This window comes from Oncorhynchus mykiss, chromosome 27, assembly GCF_013265735.2.
Source record: "Oncorhynchus mykiss isolate Arlee chromosome 27, USDA_OmykA_1.1, whole genome shotgun sequence".
Lineage (NCBI taxonomy): Eukaryota > Metazoa > Chordata > Actinopteri > Salmoniformes > Salmonidae > Oncorhynchus > Oncorhynchus mykiss.
In genome coordinates, this window is record NC_048591.1 from 16,979,934 (window position 1) to 17,003,657 (window position 23,724).

Below are 23,724 nucleotides of genomic sequence, written 5' to 3' on the forward strand. Positions count from 1 at the left end.
ACATGCTGCATCCACATGCTGCATCCAACTTAATCACAACCTATTACATTCATGGACTGTTGATCCTCAGGCTCTCATTGGTTGGTTCAGTCAACCTGCCCCGGGCGTATTGGGCAGGAGGAGTATACGGTTCACTTTATTGATACATGATTTATGTTTGTGTTATTAATGCAGAAATCCTTTTTCTCCTCCTCGCTACAGTGAGTCAGTGTGACTCGACTGGTAATTAATCCCATAGCAATCATGACCGTGTGCTTCCTACACACATCCTATTATAGAGACTTAGGAAATTGAACCAATTTTACTTTCACCCTTGGCTTGGTTCAGATAAAGCAGGCAGTAATAGCTTTGGATAATATTTCACAGGGTTGATCAATACGCTATGTTTTCACTGGGAGGATACACAGGTTCTCAGCCATGTGCAAGATGAGACAATATTCTGTGTCCAAAATGGCACCCTAATCCTTATAGTGCCCTATAGGGCTCTGGTCAAAGTAGTGCACTACGTAGGGAATAGGGTGCCACTTGGAATGTAGAAAATATTGTTACGGCTCTTATCCAAATGGATCAGTTCCAGACGCTGGGAGTGTGACCTGAAATTAGAAATGTGACTTCAGAGGATGTGACTACATAAGAGGAGCAGGACCAACAGACTGTGTGTCTAACATAATAATTCAGAGAGAGACAGAGCACGAGAGCGAGAACGAGAGAGAGAGTGCAAGGGCGAGAGAGAGAGAGATTGTGTGTGTGCGAGCGCATGTTAGGGATTGAGAGAAATTGAGCCTGCACTGCAGTGGCTGTGTGTGAGAGGTTGATGCATTGGTTTAATTTGATGGCTCTCTATTTACAGACTCCCAGAGAAACCAGCAGCAACATTTCCAGAGACAAAGTGTGTCTGTGTCCCAAATGGCACCTTATTACCTACATTCCATTCCATACATAGTCCATTACTTTTTACCTAAGGGCCCTGGTCAAAAGTAGTGGACTATATAGGGAATAGGGTGCCATTTAGGATGTAGCCAGAGTGTACCTGCAACAGCAGCTCCGTTCCAACCACCATCTCTTTGTTCTTATAATTGAACACTTGATTATCTACTAGCTCTCTCCCTATCTCCCTTTATCTCTCTAAATCTTCCTCCCATTCCCTCTCCCTATCTACAGGCAACACCACAATGCTCTGAGAGAAAGGAAAAACAGATCTAATGGAAATAGAAGGATCATAACGTAACCTCCAGGTTCTACGAACCTCAGCAAACAGAACATGGCTACGAACTTCAACAAACAGAACATGGCTACTAACCTCAACAAACAGAACATTGCTACTAACCTCAACAAACAGAACATGGCTACTAACCTCAACAAACAGAACATGGCTACTAACCTCAACAAACAGAACATGGCTACTAACTTCAACAAACAGAACATGGCTACGAACCTTAAACAGAACATGGCTACGAACTTCAACAAACAGAACATGGCTACTAACCTCAACAAACAGAACATGGCTACGAACCTCAACAAACAGAACATGGCTACTAACCTCAACAAACAGAACATGGCTACTAACCTCAACAAACAGAACATGGCTACGAACCTCAACAAACAGAACATGGCTACTAACCTCAACAAACAGAACATGGCTACTAACCTCAACAAACAGAACATGGCTACGAACCTCAACAAACAGAACATGGCTACTAACCTCAAGAAACAGAACATGGCTACTAACTTCAACAAACAGAACATGGCTACGAACCTTAAACAGAACATGGCTACGAACCTCAACAAACAGAACATGGCTACGAACCTCAACAAACAGAACATGGCTACTAACCTCAACAAACAGAACATGGCTACGAACCTCAACAAACAGAACATGGCTACTAACCTCAACAAACAGAACATGGCTACTAACCTCAAGAAACAGAACATGGCTACTAACTTCAACAAAGAGAACTTGGCTACGAACCTTAAACAGAACATGGCTACGAACCTCAACAAACAGAACATGGCTACGAACCTCAACAAACAGAACATGGCTACTAACCTCAACAAACAGAACATGGCTACTAACCTCAACAAACAGAACATGGCTACTAACCTCAACAAACAGAACATGGCTACTAACCTCAACAAACAGAACATGGCTACGAACTTCAACAAATATCTTATACACTAGTACTGTTTGTTTCACTGTTTTTGCAACACATACTAAAGCAAAACAGGCCATGACATTAGTAAGAACAACCAAAACAAGCAAACACAATATCTATTATTCATCAACATCAGTAAAAACTGCCCAGAATGTCCAAACCCTTCCCCAGATCAGAATAGAAACGTAGCAGAACGTTCCAGAGCTGTCTCTATATAAAACTCTCCCTTCAACAAACAAACACACTCAGTATCCTACTTCACATAGATCTGTACTGTAGCTCTCCTCAATATTTCATATAGGACTAGTCTGTAGCTCTGGCAACATTCTCCAGCCTACTGCTGATTAATGTTCATGCTGCTTGCTGTTTTCTGGGCTTCATGAGCAATCATTAACCATGTGAACTCTGTCAATAGAGGCTAAGCTGCTGCATCAACTATTCATTACACAGTTAATACACATCTACTTCCTCTGTGGAATAAACTGCACTTCTCTCCAAATGGCACCCTAATCCTTACATTGTGCACTTCTTTTGCCTGGAGCCCTATAGGATGCCATTTGAGACAAAGACCAGGTTCATCAGAACTGTTCTAACCTGACCTGTAGGATACATACAGTACTGCTTCCAACCATATACTGTAGGTCTGTATCAGAACCTGGCCCTCGGAGCCTTCTAAATAGTTTCAGAGAGAAAAAGCTGAGAGAGGAAGAAGACATGACAGTTCAGGGTGACTTTGACTTCCAACACAGCAGACAGCCGCCTCATGGCAGGCTGTTACTACACAGAGAGGAGATGCCTGTCATCTCTGGACCTGTGGTGTGTGAGTGGTGTGTGAGTGGTGTGTGAGTGGTGTGTGAGTGGTGTGTGTGTGTTTACCCAGTCCTTTAGGTGTAATGCCACTGCTGGCCTCAGGGTTACAGGTCCAGTAGTAGTACTTCAGACTGTGCATCAGCTGCAGCACAGTCCCAATACGACGGATGGTGTTGTAGATGGTTGCTGTGCCGATAAACTCTGCAGACAGGTATGTGTACAGAGAGAGCTGGACCTGAGGGGAGAGTACAAACACGCATGAATGCGAGTACACACACGCATGAATGCGCGCACACACACACAAACAAACAAACCATGAACCTATACCCAGTGATTCTACATTAATATCGCTATCAGGTATAACCATTTATAACCCACTCCAGGCTGCTCAAAGTATTACATTAAGGCTGTGAACGGAATTAAAGAGGTTCAAGCTGAGCTGAGTCCATCACCCTCCATGCAGGTGTAGAACAGAGAGCGAGACAGGCTGCTGTGGCTCACCATACATCACACTCATTAGAACCCACTATAATAGCCTCCTCTCATCACCCCCCTCTCCTCTCTCTCCGTCTCTCCGCTGTGCTCTGTTCAGGCTCATTAATACAGCCTCTGTAATTAGCAATAGACTGGACTATAATCCTACACAGTCCCTCTACAGCATTTACTCCATCTAACAGAGAGGAGATATCTAAAAGTGCTCCAAGCCAGTTCTCTCTCCCTCTCTCTCTCTCTCATCGGCATGACGTAACATTGAACATATTGCCAAAGTTTACTTTGGAGATTTACAATATTAACATAATTAAAATAATAATAATCAATATTGTCCACGGGAACACAGTAACAACAATCTCTCTCGCTCTCTCTCTGCTCAATGTGAGAGGAGTGTGTGTGGGGGTCAGAGGATGTCCTCCAGAGACTCTCTCAACCACAACTCCTGAGACATTTTTCCCCTCAGCTGTTGTGTGTTTATTCATAAGAGCCACCAGGGGCGGTGTCAGTGAGGAGAATGGATTCTCCACACAACCCAGCTCCTCTGATCCGCCTCATCCACTTCTTCATGGGTTATTATGTGTTTTCCCTCTTTGACTTTCAATACTTCTCAGGGTTGAGGAGCTGATTGTGACAGCTGGCAGTAAACCTGAGTCAGTGGTGCAGCCTTCAATACAGAGGAGAAAATATCCACTAATATCAGGACCCTGTTGTGTTACATAATGGATCATGGTAGAAGTGAGTAACGCTCTAAACAGTCTTCAGTGAGTCAGAACTCAGGTGGGTTACCATGGAGCTACCTGGACCCAGTGGAACCAGATTGGGTGGTGGTGTGGGGATGGAGCTTACCATGGTGGGGGTGTCGGGCAGGGCTTACCTTGGCGGGGGTGTGTATCCAGATGGCTGCGTTGAACAGGATGTGGTCACAGAGCTGTTTGAGGAGTGGCGCTCCATGGGTTAACCCATCCAGGTACTTAGCGAAGGACAGGAACTGCTCCAGGACCGCACGAGTGATGTGGACCCTGGAGGACTGAGGGCACAGGGAATGGTCAGACCACTGGATATTCAATCAATCAATCAACCTAGTCAACCAATCAATCAATCAATAATAATAAGCCAACCATAGAGTTGAATAGAGGGTTCACTTGCCTGTTTTAGCATGGGCAGTGCCATCGAGGAGTTTCACCATTTTGAAGTAATCAACTGGGATGTATAGACATTTCACCAAACAAGCCAAGTTTGAGAGCATTTGACTGAGCATCCAGGAGTCTTTCTGTTATTATTGTTGTCTGTCAAAATGTCTCCTGACCAGGTACAGGTAGTCTCTCCTAATATTCTAGCTGTGGTATAAACAGATCTAAACCAGATGGTAGGATGGTGTGAGTGTGTGAGAGTTGGCAGCGGGAGGGAGAGGAGAGAAAGAGAGAGAGACAGAGAGAGAGAGAGAGAGGGATAAAGTGCTTCCCCCGTCGGGCCCCTGTTACAGCCACCTGTTCCTGGCCCTGAGATCTGGGCTCTGCTGGACTCTGATGGATAGATGTCAGGATGCTACAGGACAGTCTGTCTGCATCCAAAACGGCCCCATAGGGTTCTGGTCAAAAGAAGTGCACTATGTTGGAAATAGGATGCCATTTTGGACACAGCCTGACAGCAGCTGGCTGGGGAAGCAGTGAGACGACATACCCTTCAAAACACAAAGTGGATTCTTCTTCCAAATCTCTTCCTCACCTCTGTGCCTCTCTGCTCTGTTCTTTGATCTGTGGTTTGATCTTATCAGTCCGAGGCCTACTGGGCTCCATGTTTCAAACAGCATTACAGAGTCCATCTGACTGGCTGATGCCCTGTTGTGTCCCTGTCTGTTTCAGAACCATGGATCTAATTCTGGTCCTTTTCTGATATCCTTGGACTGAGAGTGAGGAGTAAAGAGGCTTTTGAACTACAGAATATTAAGGGACATTGGTTGAAAGATATCAATCTATAAATAACTGTCATCAGCTGTTGCCTGGCACACCATAGAAAGTAAGAACGGGTAAACTTAAATTGCACTCTACTCCCTATATAGTGCACTACCTTTTGACCAGAGCTCTATTAGTGTCATACCTGACCATAGAGAGCCCTCGGGGTCAGGGCATGACACTAATGGTGTAATAGGTCAGAGCGGGACTAGGGAGGTTTTCTAGTTATTATAGTTCTATGTTGGTGTGTGAGTATGGTTCCCAATTGGAGGCAGCTGAATATCGTTTTGGGGATCATACTTAGTGTGTCCCTTTTCCCATCTGCGTTGTGGGATATTGTTTTGTTTAGTGCATATGTGCGCTACGTACTGCACGTTCGTTAATTCTTTATTGTTTTAAGTTTCACTGTAATAAATATGTGGAACTCTACTCACGCTGCGCCTTGGTCCACTCATTATGTATACGACGAACGTGACAGAATATCCCACCACTACAGGACCAAGCAGCGTGCCCAGGAGGTAAAGGAGAGTTGGACATGGGAGGAAATACTGGGTGGATGCGAGACCATTCCTTGGCGGGAATCGCCAGGAGTATAGGAGGACAGCGATGACGCCGGGGTCCACAGCCACAAACAGCCCAAGGGCAACCCAAAATTATTTTTGGGGAAGGGGGCACAAGGGGCGGTCGGCTGAGCCGAGGAGAGAGCCAGAGACCGTCTGGGAGTCGATGGAGCAATTGGAGGAGGGAGATCGCAGAGAGATGTTGGTTAGGTGTATTCTGCAGCGCACTCGCCCTGAAGAGCATGTCATCAGTCCGGTGAAACCTGTGCCGGCTACACGCACCAGGCCTCCAGTGCGCCTCCCCAGCCCGGTACGTCCTGTGCCAGCTCCCCGCACTAACCCTGAAGAGCGTGTCACCAGCCCTGAGTCTCCAGCGATGGTCTACAGCCCAGAGCTTCCAGCGACAGTTCACGGCCCGGAGCTTCCTGCACCGGTGCACAGTCCAGGCACAGTGTCCAGTCCCGCTCCATGGCCGGAGCCTTCCTCTGCACCGGTGCTCAGTCCAGGCACGGCGTCCAGTCCCGCTCCATGGCCGGAGTCTTCCTCTGCACTGGTGCCCGGTCCAAGCACGGCATCCAGTCCTGCTCCATGGCCGGAGTCTTCCTCTGCACCGGTTCTCAGTCCAGGCACGGCGTCCAGTCCCGCTCCATGGCCGGAGTCTTCCTCTGAGCTGTTGCCCGGTCCGGGCACGGCATTCAGCCCGACTTCATGGCCGGATCTGCGGTCTGAGCGGTGCTACGTCCCGCACCGGAGCTGCCACCGACGCTAGTTGCCACCGACGCTAGTTGCCCACCCCATCTAGGTTCAGGTTTTTTGCGGTCGGAGTCCGCACCTTTGTGGGGGGTACTGTCACGCCCTGACCATAGAGAGCCCTCTGGGTTTTCTATGGTGTAATAGCGTGACTAGTTTTTTTTTTCTAGTTATTATAGTTCTATGTTGGTGTGTGAGTATGGTTACCAATTGGAGACAGCTGAATATCGTTTTGGGGATCATACTTAGTGTGTCCCTTTTCCCATCTGCGTTGTGGGATATTGTTTTGTTTAGTGCCTATGTGCGCTACGTACTGCACGTTCATTAGTTCTTTATTGTTTTAAGTTTCACTGTAATAAATATGTGGAACTCTACTCACGCTGCGCCTTGGTCCACTTATTTAAACGACAATCGTGACAATTAGGCCAAACCAAACCCTGTAGATTTGGTCAACTGTAGTGCACTATATGGGGAATAGCGTGCCATTTGAGGTACAAGGTATGAAGTATTTATTTAATTGATTGATTTTGATTGATTGATTGATTGATTGGATCATTAAAAACCCATATAGACACAACATCAAAGCAAAGCAGCATTCAAAACTATGGAAGATGACAAAGAGTCCATGCCTTATCTCCAGTGTGCTTTATGGTTTAGGTTAGAGTTTCTACCTTCTCCAGCAGAAACCCGATTACAAGGAATCCTTTCCCTCCCAGCATCTGTTCCTGCATCGCCACTGAGCTCTTCAACAGGTCAACCAGGAACACCAGGAGGGTGGCACTGCAACACACATACACACAGGTTTATAAGGATATGGACACACATCAGGAGGTGTGCAGGAGTACGCAAATAAAAAAACAAATGTGTCAAAATGTAGATAAATTGCTCCTCTACTGTGCAATACCATCATTATATCATACAGTATGGTGGTCCTGGGGCTGTCTGTGTCTCAGTAGTGTAGATTCTCCTTTACCATCTCTAGGCAAACCTTGTTCCTCTGATTATCCTACCAGTCAGGTAGTCGAGAGGGAAAATTATATAAGGCAGCAGCAGAATTGGAGAGAGACAGACAGAGGATAGGCTAATTCAAGGTCATCTTCTGAGGAAGTCAGCAATCAGCTAGAGACTGTATATCCTAACCCCCCAGCTCCCAGCCTCATCTCCTAGCCACAGACTCATCTCCTAGGCCCAGACTCATCTCCTAGGCCCAGACTCATCTGGCCCCAGCCTTCTCTCCTTGCCCCAGCTCCCTGCCTCATGTCCTAGCCCCAGACTCATCTCCTAGTCCCAGCGCCTAGCCTCATCTCCTAGCCCCAGCCTTCTCTCCTATCCCCAGCGCCCAGCCTCATCTCCTAGCCCCAGCCTTCTCTCCTAGCCCCAGCCCCAGCCTCATCTCCTAGCCCCAGCCTCATCTCCTAGCCCCAGTCTTCTCTCCTAGCCCCAGCCTCATCTCCTAGCCCAGCCTAATCTCCTAGCCCCAGCCTTCTCTCCTAGCCCAGCCTAATCTCCTAGCCCAGCCTAATCTCCTAGCCCCAGCCTTCTCTCCTAGCCCAGCCTAATCTCCTAGCCCAGCCTAATCTCCTAGCCCAGCCTTCTCTCCTAGCCCCAGCCTAATCTCCTATCCCCAGCCTTCTCTCCTAGCCCAGCCTAATCTCCTAGCCCAGCCTTCTCTCCTAGCCACGGCCTCATCTCCTAGCCCAGCCTAATCTCCTTGCCCAGCCTTCTCTCCTAGCCCCAGCCTCATCTCCTAGCCCAGCCTAATCTCCTAGCCCAGCCTAATCTCCTAGCCCAGCATGCTCTCCTAGCCCCTGCCTCATCCCCTAGTTCCAGCCTTCTCTCCTAGCTCCAGCCTTCTCTCCTAGCTCCAGCCTCATCTCCTAGTTTCAGCCTTCTCTCCTAGCCCCAGCCTAATCTCCTAGCCCCAGCCTTCTCTCCTAGCCCAGCCTAATCTCCTAGCCCAGCCTAATCTCCTAGCCCCAGCCTAATTTCCTAGCCCCAGCCTAATCTCCTAGCTCCTGCTCCAAACCTCATATTGTAGCCCCAGCCCATCCTAGTCCTTTTATCAGTCTCTAATGCCAAAGACATGGTGTCCTCTGAGAAGAAGTGGAGGGGCTGTTTACTGCTGCATTGGGGTCAGTTACCGTCTTCGTAGTGGGTCCCTCAGTTAAAGCCTGTCCTGGCAGAGTGACTGTGTCTTGGCAGTATAACAGAGGCTCTCTCTGACACTCGCTAATCCACTTTCCTCCCATCCTCCAGAGGGACTCTCTCCAGGCCCAGACACATCACAAGGACACAGTGATGAGCACACAGCTCTGCAGGACAAGAGCCAGTGTAGTGGGGAGAGATGATGACCTTCTTAGACTCTGGACACAGACTACGTATGCAACTGGCTGGCGACAGCCCACCGTGTTGTCAATCACGATTAATGGCATTAATTCAATTCAACAGGCTTTATTGGCATGGGAAACATACGTTTACATTGCCAAAGCAAGTGAAATAGATAATAAACAAAAGTGAAATAAACAATACAAAATTAACAGTAAACACTCACAAAAGTTTCAAAGGAATAGAGACATTTCAAATGTCATATTATGTCTTTAAACAGTGTTGTAACAATGTGCAAATGGTTAAAGTACAAAAAGGGGAAATAAAAAACATAAATATGGGTTGTATTTACAATGGTGTTTGTTCTTCATTGGTTGCCCTTTTCTTGTGGCAACAGGTCACAAATCGTGTTGCTGTTATGGCACACTGTGGTATTTCACCCAACAGATGTGAATTTATCAAAATTGGACATGTTTTCGAATTCTTTGTGGGTCTGTGTAATCTGATGGAAATACTGTATGCGTCTCTAATATGGTCATACATTTGGCAGGAGGTTAGGAAGTGAAGCTCAGCTACCACCTCATTTTGTGGGTAGTGTGCCCATACTGTCTTCTCTTGGGGCGGCAGGTAGCCTAGTGGTTAGAGTGTTGGGCCTGTAAATGGAATGTTGCTGGATCGAATCCCTGAGCTGACAAGGTAAAAATATGTCGTTCTGCCCCTAAGCAAGGCAGTTAACCCACTGTTCCCTGGGTGCCGAAGACGTGGATGTCAATTAAGGCGGGAAAACACATTTTGACCAGAGAATCTTGTTTCTCATGGTCTGAGAGTGCTTTAGGCGCCTTTTGGCAAACTCCAAGTGGGCTGTCATGTGCCTTTTACTGAGGAGTGGCTTTCGTCTGGCCACTCTCCTAGAAAGGCCTGATTGGTAGAGTGATGCAGAGATGGTTGTCATTCTGGAAAGTTCTCCCATCTCCACAGAACAACTCGGTCAGAGTGACTACTGGGTTCTTGGTCACCTCCCTGACCAAGGCCCTTCTCCCCCGATTGCTCAGTTTGGCCGGGTGGCCAGATCTAGGAAGAGTCTTGGTGGTTCCACACTTATTCCATTTAACAATGATGGAGGCTACTGTGTTCTTGGGGACCTTCAATGCTGCCAAAAAAATGTGGTACCCTTCCCAAGATCTGTACCTTGACACAATCCTGTCTCAGAGTTCTACGGACAATTCCTTCGAGCTACATTTGCAAACATTTCTAAAAACTTGCTTTCACTTTGTCATTATGGGGTATTGTGTGTAGATTGATCTGGAATTATTTTTATTGAATCCATTTTAGAATAAACCTGTGGAAAAAGTGAAGGGGTCTGAATACTTTCCAAATGCACTGTATATGTTGAAGAGGGTGTTGCTCAAGCTGCATCCCTGTCTCACCCCACAGCCCTGTGGAAAGAAATGTGTCAGTTTTTTGCCAATTTTAACTGCACTCTTGTTGTTTGTGTACATGGATTTTAGAATGTTGTATGTTTTACCTCCAACACCGCTTTCCATCAATTTGTATAGCAGACCCTCATTGGGGGTCAAAAGCTTTTTTGAAATTGCCTTTGTTTTGGTTTGTTTGTTAGTCTATTAGGGTGTGCAGGGTGAATACGTGATCTGTCATATGGTAATTTGGTAAAAAGCTAATTTGACATTTGCTCAGTGCATTGTTTTCACTGAGGAAATGTACGAGTCTGCTGTTAATGATAATGCAGAAGATTTTCTCAAGGTTGCTGTTGACGCATATCCCCCAGTAGTTATTGGGGTCAAAATTGTATCCACTTTAATGGATTGGGGTGATCAGTCCTTGGTTCCAAATATTGGGGAAGATGCCAGAGATGAGGATGATGTTAAAGAGTTTAAGTATAGCCAATTGGAATTTGTGGTCTGTATATCTTATAATTTCCTTCAGGATACCATCAACACCACATGACTTTTTGGTTTGGAGGGTTTGTATTTTGTTTTGTAGTTTATTCAATCTAGAGAAATAACCATGTTTTACCATTTCAAAGAGTGAGGTACATCCTTGCTCGTGCCTTCAACCCTGGGCAGAACATTCATTCCCATGAAGTACAGGAGAAGCCATTTGGTTCCCTCCGCCCTCAAGGTTGAAAGCGATTCAAATTGGACCTGACCTTGTATTATTATCATGTTTGGAGAGTTCAAAGAGTTGAAAAGTTTGATATGTCTTGTTGTATTGTACATATTCTGATTGATGTCTTTTCAGAAAGACTGGTCAGAATTGTATGATTGACTGATCGCTGATCAGATAAAAGGGAAAAGGGAGGGGGATACCTAGTCAGTTTTACAACTGAACGCCTTCAACTGAAAACTGTTTTCACATTTAACCCAACCCATCTGAATCAGAGAGGTGTGGGGTGCTGCTTTAATCGACATCCACGTCTTCAGCGCCCAGGGAAAGGTAGGTTAACTGCCTTGCTCAGGGGCAGAACGACAGATTTTTACCTTGTCAGCTCTTGGATTCGACCCAGCAACCCTTCGGTTACAGGGCAGCTTCCTGGTGCCCTGTCGTTACACAAACATTTACGAGTTTGATAATTAGATTAGAATCCGGTTGTGATGTCCTTCCTTTTGTTTTCCCCCAGAAAAATGCAAAGGAATGTTAATTCAGGTGACTTTATGTTTTACCAAGGATAAAAGATCGGAGTCTCTTTTGGTTCATCAAGGCCTTGTTTGCAAGCTCAATGTGTGTACAGACACACATTAGACTTTTTCTCTTAGAGGTCATTCTAAAAGACCCATATAAGTGTTATTTCTGTAACACATTTACCCTTTTTTATTCTGTATAATGTATTTCATGTATACTGTAATTGAGTGTTAATTCATTCGTGACTAATACATCTGTTAGTTGATTTGAGTAAATGCATTCCTCATTTATAGAGTAACTGTTTGATTTAATTTACGTTCACAATTTAGTAGGACAATCTGGAAATCTTAAATTTACAGAGTTAATTGTAGAGTTAATCACACATCACATATCATATGTTTGGGTCCTAACTTTGCATCCCTGCGTTAAGGTTAAGTCATCAGTTAGTTTAGTGGTAGACTCACTAGAATAGGCAGTCACTCAGAGTTCACTAGCTGGCTTGGCTGGGCTGGAACACTACCCATCAGGCTTAACCCAGGGCAGGGCTGGGACTACACTACCCAGTAGGCTTAGCCCTGGCTGCACCAGATAGAGGGCCAGAGGCAGAGCAGAGCCTGACTCAGAGCTGCTGTATGTGTGTTTCTCCCCAGTGTGGTCTCTGTCACTGAGCTAATTCAGGATTATGGCTGAGCTCTGATTGGAACAGGGCTCAGTGGAGCGCTCTGATAAGGACAACGCTGGACCTTCAGGACAAGGATCAGCAGGAAGGGGTAAATTAGAAAGTTGATTCTCAACATTATCATAGTAGAACTCAGACACTTACTTGAAGATGTCAGAAACTCCATGTACTCACCAGACGGTAGTCTCCAGCTGGGTCTCATGGTGCTGGTAGTTGTGCTGGTCGTTGGGTTGATGGTAGTCCAGCTGGGAGAAGAGAGGGAACAGCACCTGGATCCCTCCTATTGAGTGGATGGCACTGTGGATGGAGTGGGTCACTATGGCCTTCACATCCTACCAGGGAACAATACAGTGTTAGTTTACTGTAACTTAATTAAACACATATTAAAAGGACATGGTGTGAGACTAACCTGTTTTATAAGGACATGGGGGAGACTAACCTGTTTTATAAGGACATGAGGTGAGACTAACCTGCTTCATAAGGACATGGGGGAGACTAACCTGTTATATAAGGACATGGGGTGAGACTAACCTGTTTTATAAGGACATGGGGTGAGACTAACCTGTTTTATAAGGACATGGGGTGAGACTAACCTGTTTTATAAGGACATGGGGGAGACTAACCTGTTATATAAGGACATGGGGTGAGACTAACCTGTTTTATAAGGACATGGGGTGAGACTAACCTGTTTTATAAGGACATGGGGTGAGACTAACCTGTTTTATAAGGACATGGGGGAGACTAACCTGTTTTATAAGGACATGGGGGAGACTAACCTGTTTTATAAGGACATGAGGTGAGACTAACCTGTTTCATAAGGACATGGGGTGAGACTAACCTGTTTTATAAGGGCATGAGGTGAGACTAACCTGTTTTATAAGGACATGGGGTGAGACTAACCTGTTTCATAAGGACATGGGGTGAGACTAACCTGTTTTATAAGGACATGAGGTGAGACTAACCTATTTTATAAGGACATGGGGGGAGACTAACCTGTTTTATAAGGACATGGGGTGAGACTAACCTGTTCTATAAGGACATGGGGGGAGAATAACCTGTTTTATAAAGGACATGGGGTGAGACTAACCTGTTTTATAAGGACATGGGGTGAGAGTAACCTGTTTTATAAGCACATGGGGTGAGACTAACCTGTTTTATAAGGACATGGGGTGAGACTAACCTGTTTTATAAGGACATGAGGTGAGACTAACCTGTTTTATAAGGACATGGGGTGAGACTAACCTGTTTTATAAGGACATGGGGTGAGAGTAACCTGTTTTATAAGCACATGGGGTGAGACTAACCTGTTTTATAAGGACATGGGGTGAGACTAACCTGTTTTATAAGGACATGAGGTGAGACTAACCTGTTTTATAAAGGACATGGGGGGAGACTAACCTGTTTTATAAGGACATGGGGTGAGACTAACCTGTTTTATAAGGACATGGGGGGAGACTAACCTGTTTTATAAAGGACATGGGGTGAGACTAACCTGTTTTATAAGGACATGGGGTGAGAGTAACCTGTTTTATAAGCACATGGGGTGAGACTAACCTGTTTTATAAGGACATGGGGTGAGACTAACCTGTTTTATAAGGACATGAGGTGAGACTAACCTGTTTTATAAGGACATGGGGTGAGACTAACCTGTTTTATAAGGACATGGGGTGAGAGTAACCTGTTTTATAAGCACATGGGGTGAGACTAACCTGTTTTATAAGGACATGGGTGAGAGTAACCTGTTTTATAAGCACATGGGGTGAGACTAACCTGTTTTATAAGGACAGGGGGTGAGACTAACCTGTTTTATAAGGACATGGGGTGAGACTAACCTGTTTCATAAGGACATGGGGTGAGACTAACCTGTTTTATAAGGACATGAGGTGAGACTAACCTGTTTTATAAGGACATGAGGTGAGACTAACCTGTTTTATAAGGACATGGGGTGAGACTAACCTGTTTTAGAAGGACATGGGGTGAGACTAACCTGTTTTATAAGGACATAGGGTGAGACTAACCTGTTTTATAACGACATGGGGTGAGAGTTACAGTTACCGGTCAAATATATTGGCACCCTTGCACGATTCACTATTTCTTGTAAAAATTTGTTGAAATTGAAAAAACTAGGTAAAAATTATACCTGTTTTAAAAAGAGAAAACAGATAATTGTGCTCCATTGCACTAAATTGTAAAGTGCAAGGGTGCCAATATATTTGACAGCATCTGTACCTGGATAAGGGCATGTAGTGAAACTAACCTGTAGCATAAGGGCGTGGGGTGAGTGGACGAAGATGGAGGCGTTCTCCTTGGGCGATGACTCCAGGCAGAGCTGGGCGTCTGTAGCCTTGGCGTTGTAGGTGAAGGAGATGGAGCTGGCCAGCTTCCCATCATACAGGACCTGCTTATGGTGCTCTGCCAGGTGGATGTCACTCTCCGACTTAAACTTAAACGTACTCTACAGAGAGGGGAGGAATAGAGAGACAGACAGAGAGAAGGAGAAGAGAAAGGGCGATGGGAGAAAGGCAGAGAGAGAGATAAGGACAGACAGAGAGTGGGAGAAGAGAGAAGAGAGATGTGATAAGGTATTGTATCATGACAGCTCATTCTTCTACTAAACTAGAGGTGCCATCCATACCTCAGCAGCAGTAGCAGTAATGTCATATTTATATATTAATACATGTTGCTGATCGATAACAGAGTCACTCAGTCTTAATGTAACCAATCCATTAAGGATGGCAGGTGAGAGAGGAGCTCAATTAATCAATCAATGCATCATCAATTGGTATGTTATTAATCAGTAAATCAGGAAGGTCCTCTCAACGGAGGAGTGAATAATGAATGAATGGCCACAGACATAGAGGAGTGATGAAAGGCGAGACACATCACTCTTTTAGCTACAGACATGATGATTCAGATGGGTAGAGATGAGACCTACACTGAAATAGATGAGACCTAGACTGAAATAGATGAGACCTACACTAAAATAGACGAGACCTACACTGAACTGAAATAGTGGAGCTTCTCTGTCATGAAGAGATGTAGATAGCTGAGAAAACAAGCAGAGAATACACTGTACCAGGCTCAGTAGACCAGACACACACTGGGGCTATTATGATCCCAAATCCGCTAGTTAACAACCTCCTGGGGCCTGGTAGAGTAGGCTCAGTCTGCAGGCCTCTACAGCCAGCTTCTCTCTGGCAACTCCACTATTACATGCAGACAGGACATACTAATAAAACCTAGCAACAACAGAAGTGCGTGTCATCTATACCCTGTTAGACTGCCCTGTCTGTCGGTGTCTCCTATACCCTATTAGACTGCCCTGTCTGTCGGTGTCTCCTATACCCTGTTAGACTGCCCTGTCTGTCGGTGTCTCCTATACCCTGTTAGACTGCCCTGTCTGTCGGTGTCTCCTATACCCTGGTAGACTGCCCTGTCTGTCGGTGTCTCCTATACCCTGTTAGACTGCCCTGTCTGTCGGTGTCTCCTATACCCTGTTAGACTGCCCTGTCTGTCGGTGTCTCCTGACAGACTGAATGAGACAGGCTATGACTAGTTATGGTCCCAAACTACACTGGATCAACGACAGGCACAGCGTTCAAGTATGTCTGGGTCTGTTCAACAGTCCAAACCATAGTTTCAGAGGCAGCCAGAGAACAGAACACTGTGCATTCAGCCTATACAGTGTTAGGACACATGACACATACAAACAAAGCACTTTGGATGGAGACACCAGGTAGCAGGGAACAGGAAACTGTGGCAAGCAGCATTGATTTCACAGATTGATATGTGTAGCAGGCTTTGTGCATGTACCGTTAAAGTTATTCCTTTCCTAAGCTAACCTATCAGTAACCTAATTCAGTCAGCCCAGTACATACCTTATAGCCCGCTCCCAGCTGATGAATGGCAAATATCTGAGCTGGGTTGAGAGCCTCAGAGAACACATAGATGGCCCCCAGCTGACCACAGAATACCCTGTTAGCATCAGCTGTCTCCGACGAACCCAGGAAGCACTTATCATAACTCTGTAGAGGGAGAGGAGAGGGTCAGTACATGGGCACACAGAGCAGGGGTTTATCATAGGTCTGTAGTGGGATAGGGAGGAGAGAGAGAGAGAGAGGAGACAGAGAGAGGGGAGAGGAGACGATCAGATTTGTATAGGGACACAGAGAGAGGGGAGACAGAGAGAGAGAGAGAGGAGACAGAGAGAGGGGAGAGGAGAGGATCAGATTTGTATAGGGACACAGAGAGAGGGGAGACAGAGAGAGAGAGAGAGGAGACAGAGAGAGGGGAGAGGAGACGATCAGATTTGTATAGGGACACAGAGAGAGGGGAGACAGAGAGAGAGAGAGAGGAGACAGAGAGAGGGGAGAGGAGAGGATCAGATTTGTATAGGGACACAGAGAGAGGAAAATAGGGTTCATCATAGCTCTGTAAAATGATACAAAGAAGAATATATTTATAATGTTCAAACATAAACCACAATCACCAAACTTTCTCTCTATATATGGCTCTGGAAAATGGTTAGGGCAATTATACAGACACTGAGACAGAGATGAGAGGATAGGGTCATGTCTTTTAAATCCTCCAGCAGACTCAGAGAGGTTACAACATCACCCAAACTTCAAAGACAGCTGAGCATCAGAGCAATTAACAGACAAAAAAACTGATGACAGCTTTTGAATGGGCAAATAGGATAATTATGAGAGTGCATGATTTACAGTGCCTCTAATAGATTGCCACTCAGAGAAAAAGAAAGGTTGGCAGACACTTAGATCTGCATTCCAAATGGCACCCTATTCTGAATTTAGTGCACTACCTTTGACCATATCCCATAGTGTGTGTGTGTCTGCCCTTATAAACATGTACGTGTAGCCCTTGCCTTGTCGACATGTGTTATAAAAATATCCACTACACACACCCCATCAAGCCTAACTCTGTAGATAACACCATCCCTAACTCTGTAGATAACACCATCCCTAACTCTGTAGATAACAACAGCCCTAACTCTGTAGATAGCACCATCCCTAACTCTGTAGATAACACCATCCTTAACTCTGCAGATAGCACCATCCCTAACTCTGTAGATAGCACCATCCTTAACTCTGTAGATAGCACCACCCTTAACTATGTAGATAACACCATCCCTAACTCTACAGATAGCACTATCGCTGACTCTGTAGATAACACCATCCTTAACTCTGTAGATAGCACCACCCTTAACTATGTAGATAACACCATCCCTAACTCTGCAGATAGCACCATCCCTAACTCTACAGATAGCACCATCCCTAACTCAGTAGATAGCACAATCCCTAACTCAGTAGATAGCACCATCCCTAACTCAGTAGATAGCACCATCCCTAACTCTGTAGATAGCACCATCCTAACTCTGTAGATAACACCATCCCTAACTCTGCAGATAGCACCAACCTTAACTCTGCAGATAGCACCAACCTTAACTCAGTAGATAGCACCATCCCTAACTCAGTAGATAGCACCATCCCTACCTCTGCAGATAACACCATCCCTACCTCTGCAGATAGCACCATCCCTACCTCTGCAGATAACACCATCCCTAACTCTGTAGATAGCACCATCCCTACCTCTGCAGATAACACCATCCCTACCTCTGCAGATAGCACCATCCCTACCTCTGCAGATAGCACCATCCCTACCTCTGCAGATAACACCATCCCTAACTCTGTAGATAGCACCATCCCTACCTCTGCAGATAGCACCATCCCTAACTCTGTAGATAACACCATCCCTAACTCTGTAGATAACACCATCCTAACTCTGTAGATAACACCATCCTTAACTCTGTAGATAACACCATCCTTAACTCTGTAGATAACACCATCCCTAACTCTGTAGATAACACCATCCCTAACTCTGTAGATAGCACCATCCCTAACTCTGCAGATAGCACCATCCTTAACTCTACAGATAGGGATGGTGCTAACTCTGTAGATAGCACCATCCCTAACTCTGTAGATAGCACCATCCCTTACTCTGTAGATAGCACCATCCCTAACTCTACAGATAGCACCATCCCTAACTCTGTAGATAGCACCATCCCTAACTCAGTAGATAGCACCATCCCTAACTCAGTAGATAGCACCATCCCTACCTCTGCAGATAACACCATCCCTAACTCTGTAGATAACACCATCCTTAACTCTGTAGATAACACCATCCCTAACTCTGTAGATAGCACCATCCCTAACTCTGTAGATAGCACCATCCTAACTCTGTAGATAACACCATCCCTAACTCTGTAGGTAACACCATCCCTAACTCTGTAGATAGCACCATCCCTAACTCTGTAGATAACACCATCCCTAACTCTGCAGATAGCACCATCCTTAACTCTGTAGATAACACCATCCCTAACTCTGTAGATAACACCATCCCTAACTCTGTAGATAACACCATCCCTAACTCTGTAGATAGCACCATCCTAACTCTGTAGATAGCACCATCCTAACTCTGTAGATAGCACCATCCTAACTCTGCAGATAGCACCATCCTTAACTCTGTAGATAACACCATCCCTAACTCTGCAGATAGCACCATCCTTAACTCTGTAGATAACACCATCCCTAACTCTGTAGATAGCACCATCCCTAACTCTGTAGATAGCACCATCCCTAACTCTGTAGATAGCACCATCCCTAACTCTGTAGATAGCACCATCCCTAACTCTGTAGATAACACCATCCCTAACTCTGTAGATAGCACCATCCTAACTCTGTAGATAGCACCATCCTAACTCTGCAGATAGCACCATCCCTAACTCTGTAGATAGCACCATCCTTAACTCTGTAGATAGCACCATCCCTAACTCTGTAGATAGCACCATCCTAACTCTGTAGATAGCACCATCCCTAACTCTGTAGATAGCACCATCCCTAACTCTGTAGATAGCACCATCCTTAACTCTGTAGATAGCACCATCCCTAACTCTGTAGATAGCACCATCCTAACTCTGTAGATAGCACCATCCCTAACTCTGTAGATAGCACCATCCTTAACTCTGTAGATAGCACCATCCCTAACTCTGTAGATAGCACCATCCTTAACTCTGTAGATAGCACCATCCTAACTCTGTAGATAGCACCATCCCTAACTCTGTAGATAGCACCATCCTAACTCTGTAGATAGCACCATCCCTAACTCTGTAGATAGCACCATCCCTAACTCTGTAGATAGCACCATCCCTAACTCTGTAGATAGCACCATCCCTAACTCTGTAGATAGCACCATCCTAACTCTGTAGATAGCACCATCCCTAACTCTGTAGATAGCACCATCCCTAACTCTGTAGATAGCACCATCCCTAACTCTGTAGATAGCACCATCCCTAACTCTACAGATAGCACCATCCCTAACTCTACAGATAGCACCATCCCTAACTCTACAGATAGCACCATCCCTAACTCTGTAGATAGCACCATCCCTAACTCTACAGATAGCACCATCCCTAACTCTACAGATAGCACCATCCCTAACTCTACAGATAGCACCATCCCTAACTCTACAGATAGCACCATCCCTAACTCTACAGATAGCACCATCCTTAACTCTGTAGATAGCACCATCCCTAACTCTACAGATAGCACCATCCCTAACTCTACAGATAGCACCATCCTTAACTCTGTAGATAACACCATCCCTAACTCTACAGATAGCACCATCCCTAACTCTACAGATAGCACCATCCCTAACTCTGTAGATAGCACCATCCCTAACTCTGTAGATAGCACCATCCCTAACTCTGTAGATAGCACCATCCTAACTCTGTAGATAGCACCATCCCTAACTCTGTAGATAGCACCATCCCTAACTCTGTAGATAGCACCATCCCTAACTCTGTAGATAGCACCATCCCTAACTCTGTAGATAGCACCATCCCTAACTCTGTAGATAGCACCATCCCTAACTCTGTAGATAGCACCATCCTAACTCTGTAGATAGCACCATCCCTAACTCTGTAGATAGCACCATCCCTAACTCTGTAGATAGCACCATCCCTAACTCTGTAGATAGCACCATCCCTAACTCTACAGATAGCACCATCCCTAACTCTACAGATAGCACCATCCCTAACTCTACAGATAGCACCATCCCTAACTCTGTAGATAGCACCATCCCTAACTCTACAGATAGCACCATCCCTAACTCTACAGATAGCACCATCCCTAACTCTACAGATAGCACCATCCCTAACTCTACAGATAGCACCATCCCTAACTCTACAGATAGCACCATCCTTAACTCTGTAGATAGCACCATCCCTAACTCTACAGATAGCACCATCCCTAACTCTACAGATAGCACCATCCTTAACTCTGTAGATAACACCATCCCTAACTCTACAGATAGCACCATCCCTAACTCTACAGATAGCACCATCCCTAACTCTGTAGATAGCACCATCCTTAACTCTGTAGATAGCACCATCCTTAACTCTGTAGATAGCACCATCCTTAACTCTGTAGATAGCACCATCCCTAACTCAGTAGATTGGCTTCCTCTCTTCAAACATCTCCCTGATAAATGGTTATTCAAATGGGAGCTTTGAAAAATGCAGCTCTGCTCCCAAGAGTAAACTCTGCCAAGGCGCTGAAACTCAATGAGCACCACTGAGGATTTATGCATCTCTGGTGTGTGCCCCAAATGGCACCCTGTTCCCTATATAGTGCACTACTTTTGACCAGAGCCCCAGGCTCGGAGGATTTCAAACTGTGGCATGTGATCAAATGCTGCACTTGCAGCCACAAACATTACATACACAAACACCACAACCACAAACATCCCAACAATCACAACCACAAATATCACAGACACAACCATCACAACCACATATATCACAACACAACCATCACAACCACACATATTACTACCACCACGGCTGTGTTCAGTGGCGACGAAAACAGGGGAAAACAGAGTGAAATAGATTATAGTTCCACTTGTCCAATAAGAAATGTTTCAAAGCTGTTCAAAATGTGCCTCTTTGCCGTACTGAACACGACCTTGTAGAGGCCTCACATCAGGAATAAGCAGTGACAGGAGAGTCAGTCAATCAATCAAGCATCAAACAACCAATCAGCAATGAGGAGCATTCTCACATCGCTGGTGTTGACGTGCCAGGCCATGTCGCCATAGGAGACCAGCTGACCATTGACGTAGCAACGGATCTCACTGTTCCTCCAGCGGTTGTAGATATGGACGATGCTGATCATGTACCACTGAAACACAGAGGAGAGAGAGTTAGAGAGAGAGAGAGGGTTAGAGAGAGAGAGAGAGAGAGAGAGAGAGAGAGACTGAGTGAGTGAGTGAGTGAGTTAGTGTGCTGCTCCATACATAATAACACTAGCAACTACAACCCATTCAATCCCACTGTATGAACAGGGTTTTAAACACAGCCTATTGTGTTTGCATTGCAATCACCCAGATCATCTAGAGACCAAATAGGATCATGTGATTCAGTAGCTCTGACCTCATACATATTGCAGAGACACAGACCTGTAACACAAACCTACTGCATGGTATAGATAACACAGTATTCCAGACCATTTACAGCTGAAACCCTCACTATGTTGATCTACTGCAGATCAACAGGATGTAAACACACCATCAACATGACTACGGCAGAGTGGATCAGATTACTCCAGTTGACGATTAAGAGCCAATGCCCTCTTTAAGATCACTTTGAACCACCAGGAGAGCAGATCATTGATTTGAGGATATCTTTAGATCAAAATCTGTCCTCTACTTTAATGATCACTGATGACTTCACTACTAGAAACGTTGACCTGGTGCAGAGAGGAGAGGACAAGAGGGGGAACTTATTTCCTTATATAGTGTTGCACTATGTACAGAATAGGGTGCCATGTCAGACACATCATTGTTACTGACAGCTGTTTAACCGAAGGCTTTAAATGACTGAGAGCAGCCTTGAACCAGCCTGTTATCTCTACTGGGACAGAGGCAGGTAGGGTGTCAGACATCCCAAGCTACATTATCATTCCTCTCTACACTCTCATCTCATCTCAGGGCACAGCCAGCTGTTCCTGTGAGGAGGTCCCTGTGAGAGTGTTAAACAGAACAGGTTATGATGTTCTCTCTCTCCCTGGTCTGTAGAGAATGGAGGCACTGTCAGCTACTGGCTAGGCTTGTTTTGGAGTGTTTTGTTATGACAGATGTTTGTCTATCCTAACAATTGCGCTGCATTTTCTGTCCACGATGATCTGTTAATAAAGTCAAACGGCTCACCTTGTATATGGTCTATTATGACATGTACTGAACCAACACAGCAGAATGCAGTACTCCATTTACAACATGCATTTCCCAAACCACAGGTATACTAGGTTTGCTGTAAAGATCTTCTAAAGTTGTATTAAGATGCTGTCACTGTTATATGCCAGAGGCTGTATGCATTAAGCATCTCAGTGCTGATTTAGGACTGATTAAGCTTTTAGATCACAATGAATAAGATTACCTGTATTCTAGATCAGCACTGATCTTAGATCAGCTCTCCTACTTGGAGGCTGCGTTGACACAGGCAGCCCAATTCAGGTCTTTTGCCAATGATTTGCATATCTGATGCCTATCGGATCTTTTCCCTAATGTGTAAACAGCACAAAACTACATGGAATCTCATCTTTTGACTTTCAATTTATACTTGGATCCCATTCTTGATACAAACACGATCCTCCATATGTGACCTCTGTCTGGACAGTCGGATCAGATAATATTTTGCTCTGAAGGGTTAAGACTTGGCTGAACCATGACCACCACCCCAACATTTTGTATTTTCTATTTCACCTTTATTTAACCAGGTAGGCTAGTTGAGAACAAGTTCTCATTTGCAACTGCGACCTGGCCAAGATAAAGCAAAGCAGTGTGACACATTTAAAGGAACAGTAACAGGAAATTAGCATTGCCTCTATGTGCTACTTCAGAGGCTACATCAGTGTGAATGCGCAAATCTGATATGGGTCACATTGAGTGTGGACAGTCAGAAGAAAAGATTGGATACAGAGAGAAAATCTGATTTGGACAGGATGGCTGTGTAAACACAGCCTAAAACGCTTAATACATATAACTACAGAGTACTACTGATAGTACTCACATGGCAACAGGCTGGTGGTCAGGCCACATCCATAACATTCTGACAAGATCAACACAGTCCTATAGAGCAGCAGACTGATGATCCTATTCTATCAGCCCCACCTCAATCACATATGGGACCTGCACACTGCTGCATGAGCCCTCTACTGATCATCAGCTATGTGACTTGTAGGCTGGTGTAAGCACACTGACCATTGATCACTGATCACTACCAGGGTAACAGA

At 45.2% G+C, this 23,724-nt stretch overlaps 1 protein-coding gene across 8 annotated transcripts in view; it reads right to left on the reverse strand.

Annotated features, from left to right (window-relative positions):
- The window catches only part of LOC110507646 (neurobeachin-like), a 307,618-nt gene that overhangs the window by 223,337 nt on the left and 60,557 nt on the right, over positions 1-23,724 (reverse strand). For all 8 annotated transcript variants that reach the window (XM_036965232.1, XM_036965228.1, XM_036965226.1 and 5 more), the window contains exons 7-13: positions 21,496-21,615; positions 16,240-16,386; positions 14,619-14,816; positions 12,536-12,693; positions 7,389-7,497; positions 4,330-4,482; positions 3,030-3,198 (exon numbers count right to left, since the gene is read on the reverse strand). In XM_036965232.1, the coding sequence (XP_036821127.1) occupies positions 3,030-3,198; positions 4,330-4,482; positions 7,389-7,497; positions 12,536-12,693; positions 14,619-14,816; positions 16,240-16,386; positions 21,496-21,615 (1,054 nt within the window). The remainder of the gene's footprint in view (positions 1-3,029; positions 3,199-4,329; positions 4,483-7,388; positions 7,498-12,535; positions 12,694-14,618; positions 14,817-16,239; positions 16,387-21,495; positions 21,616-23,724) is intronic.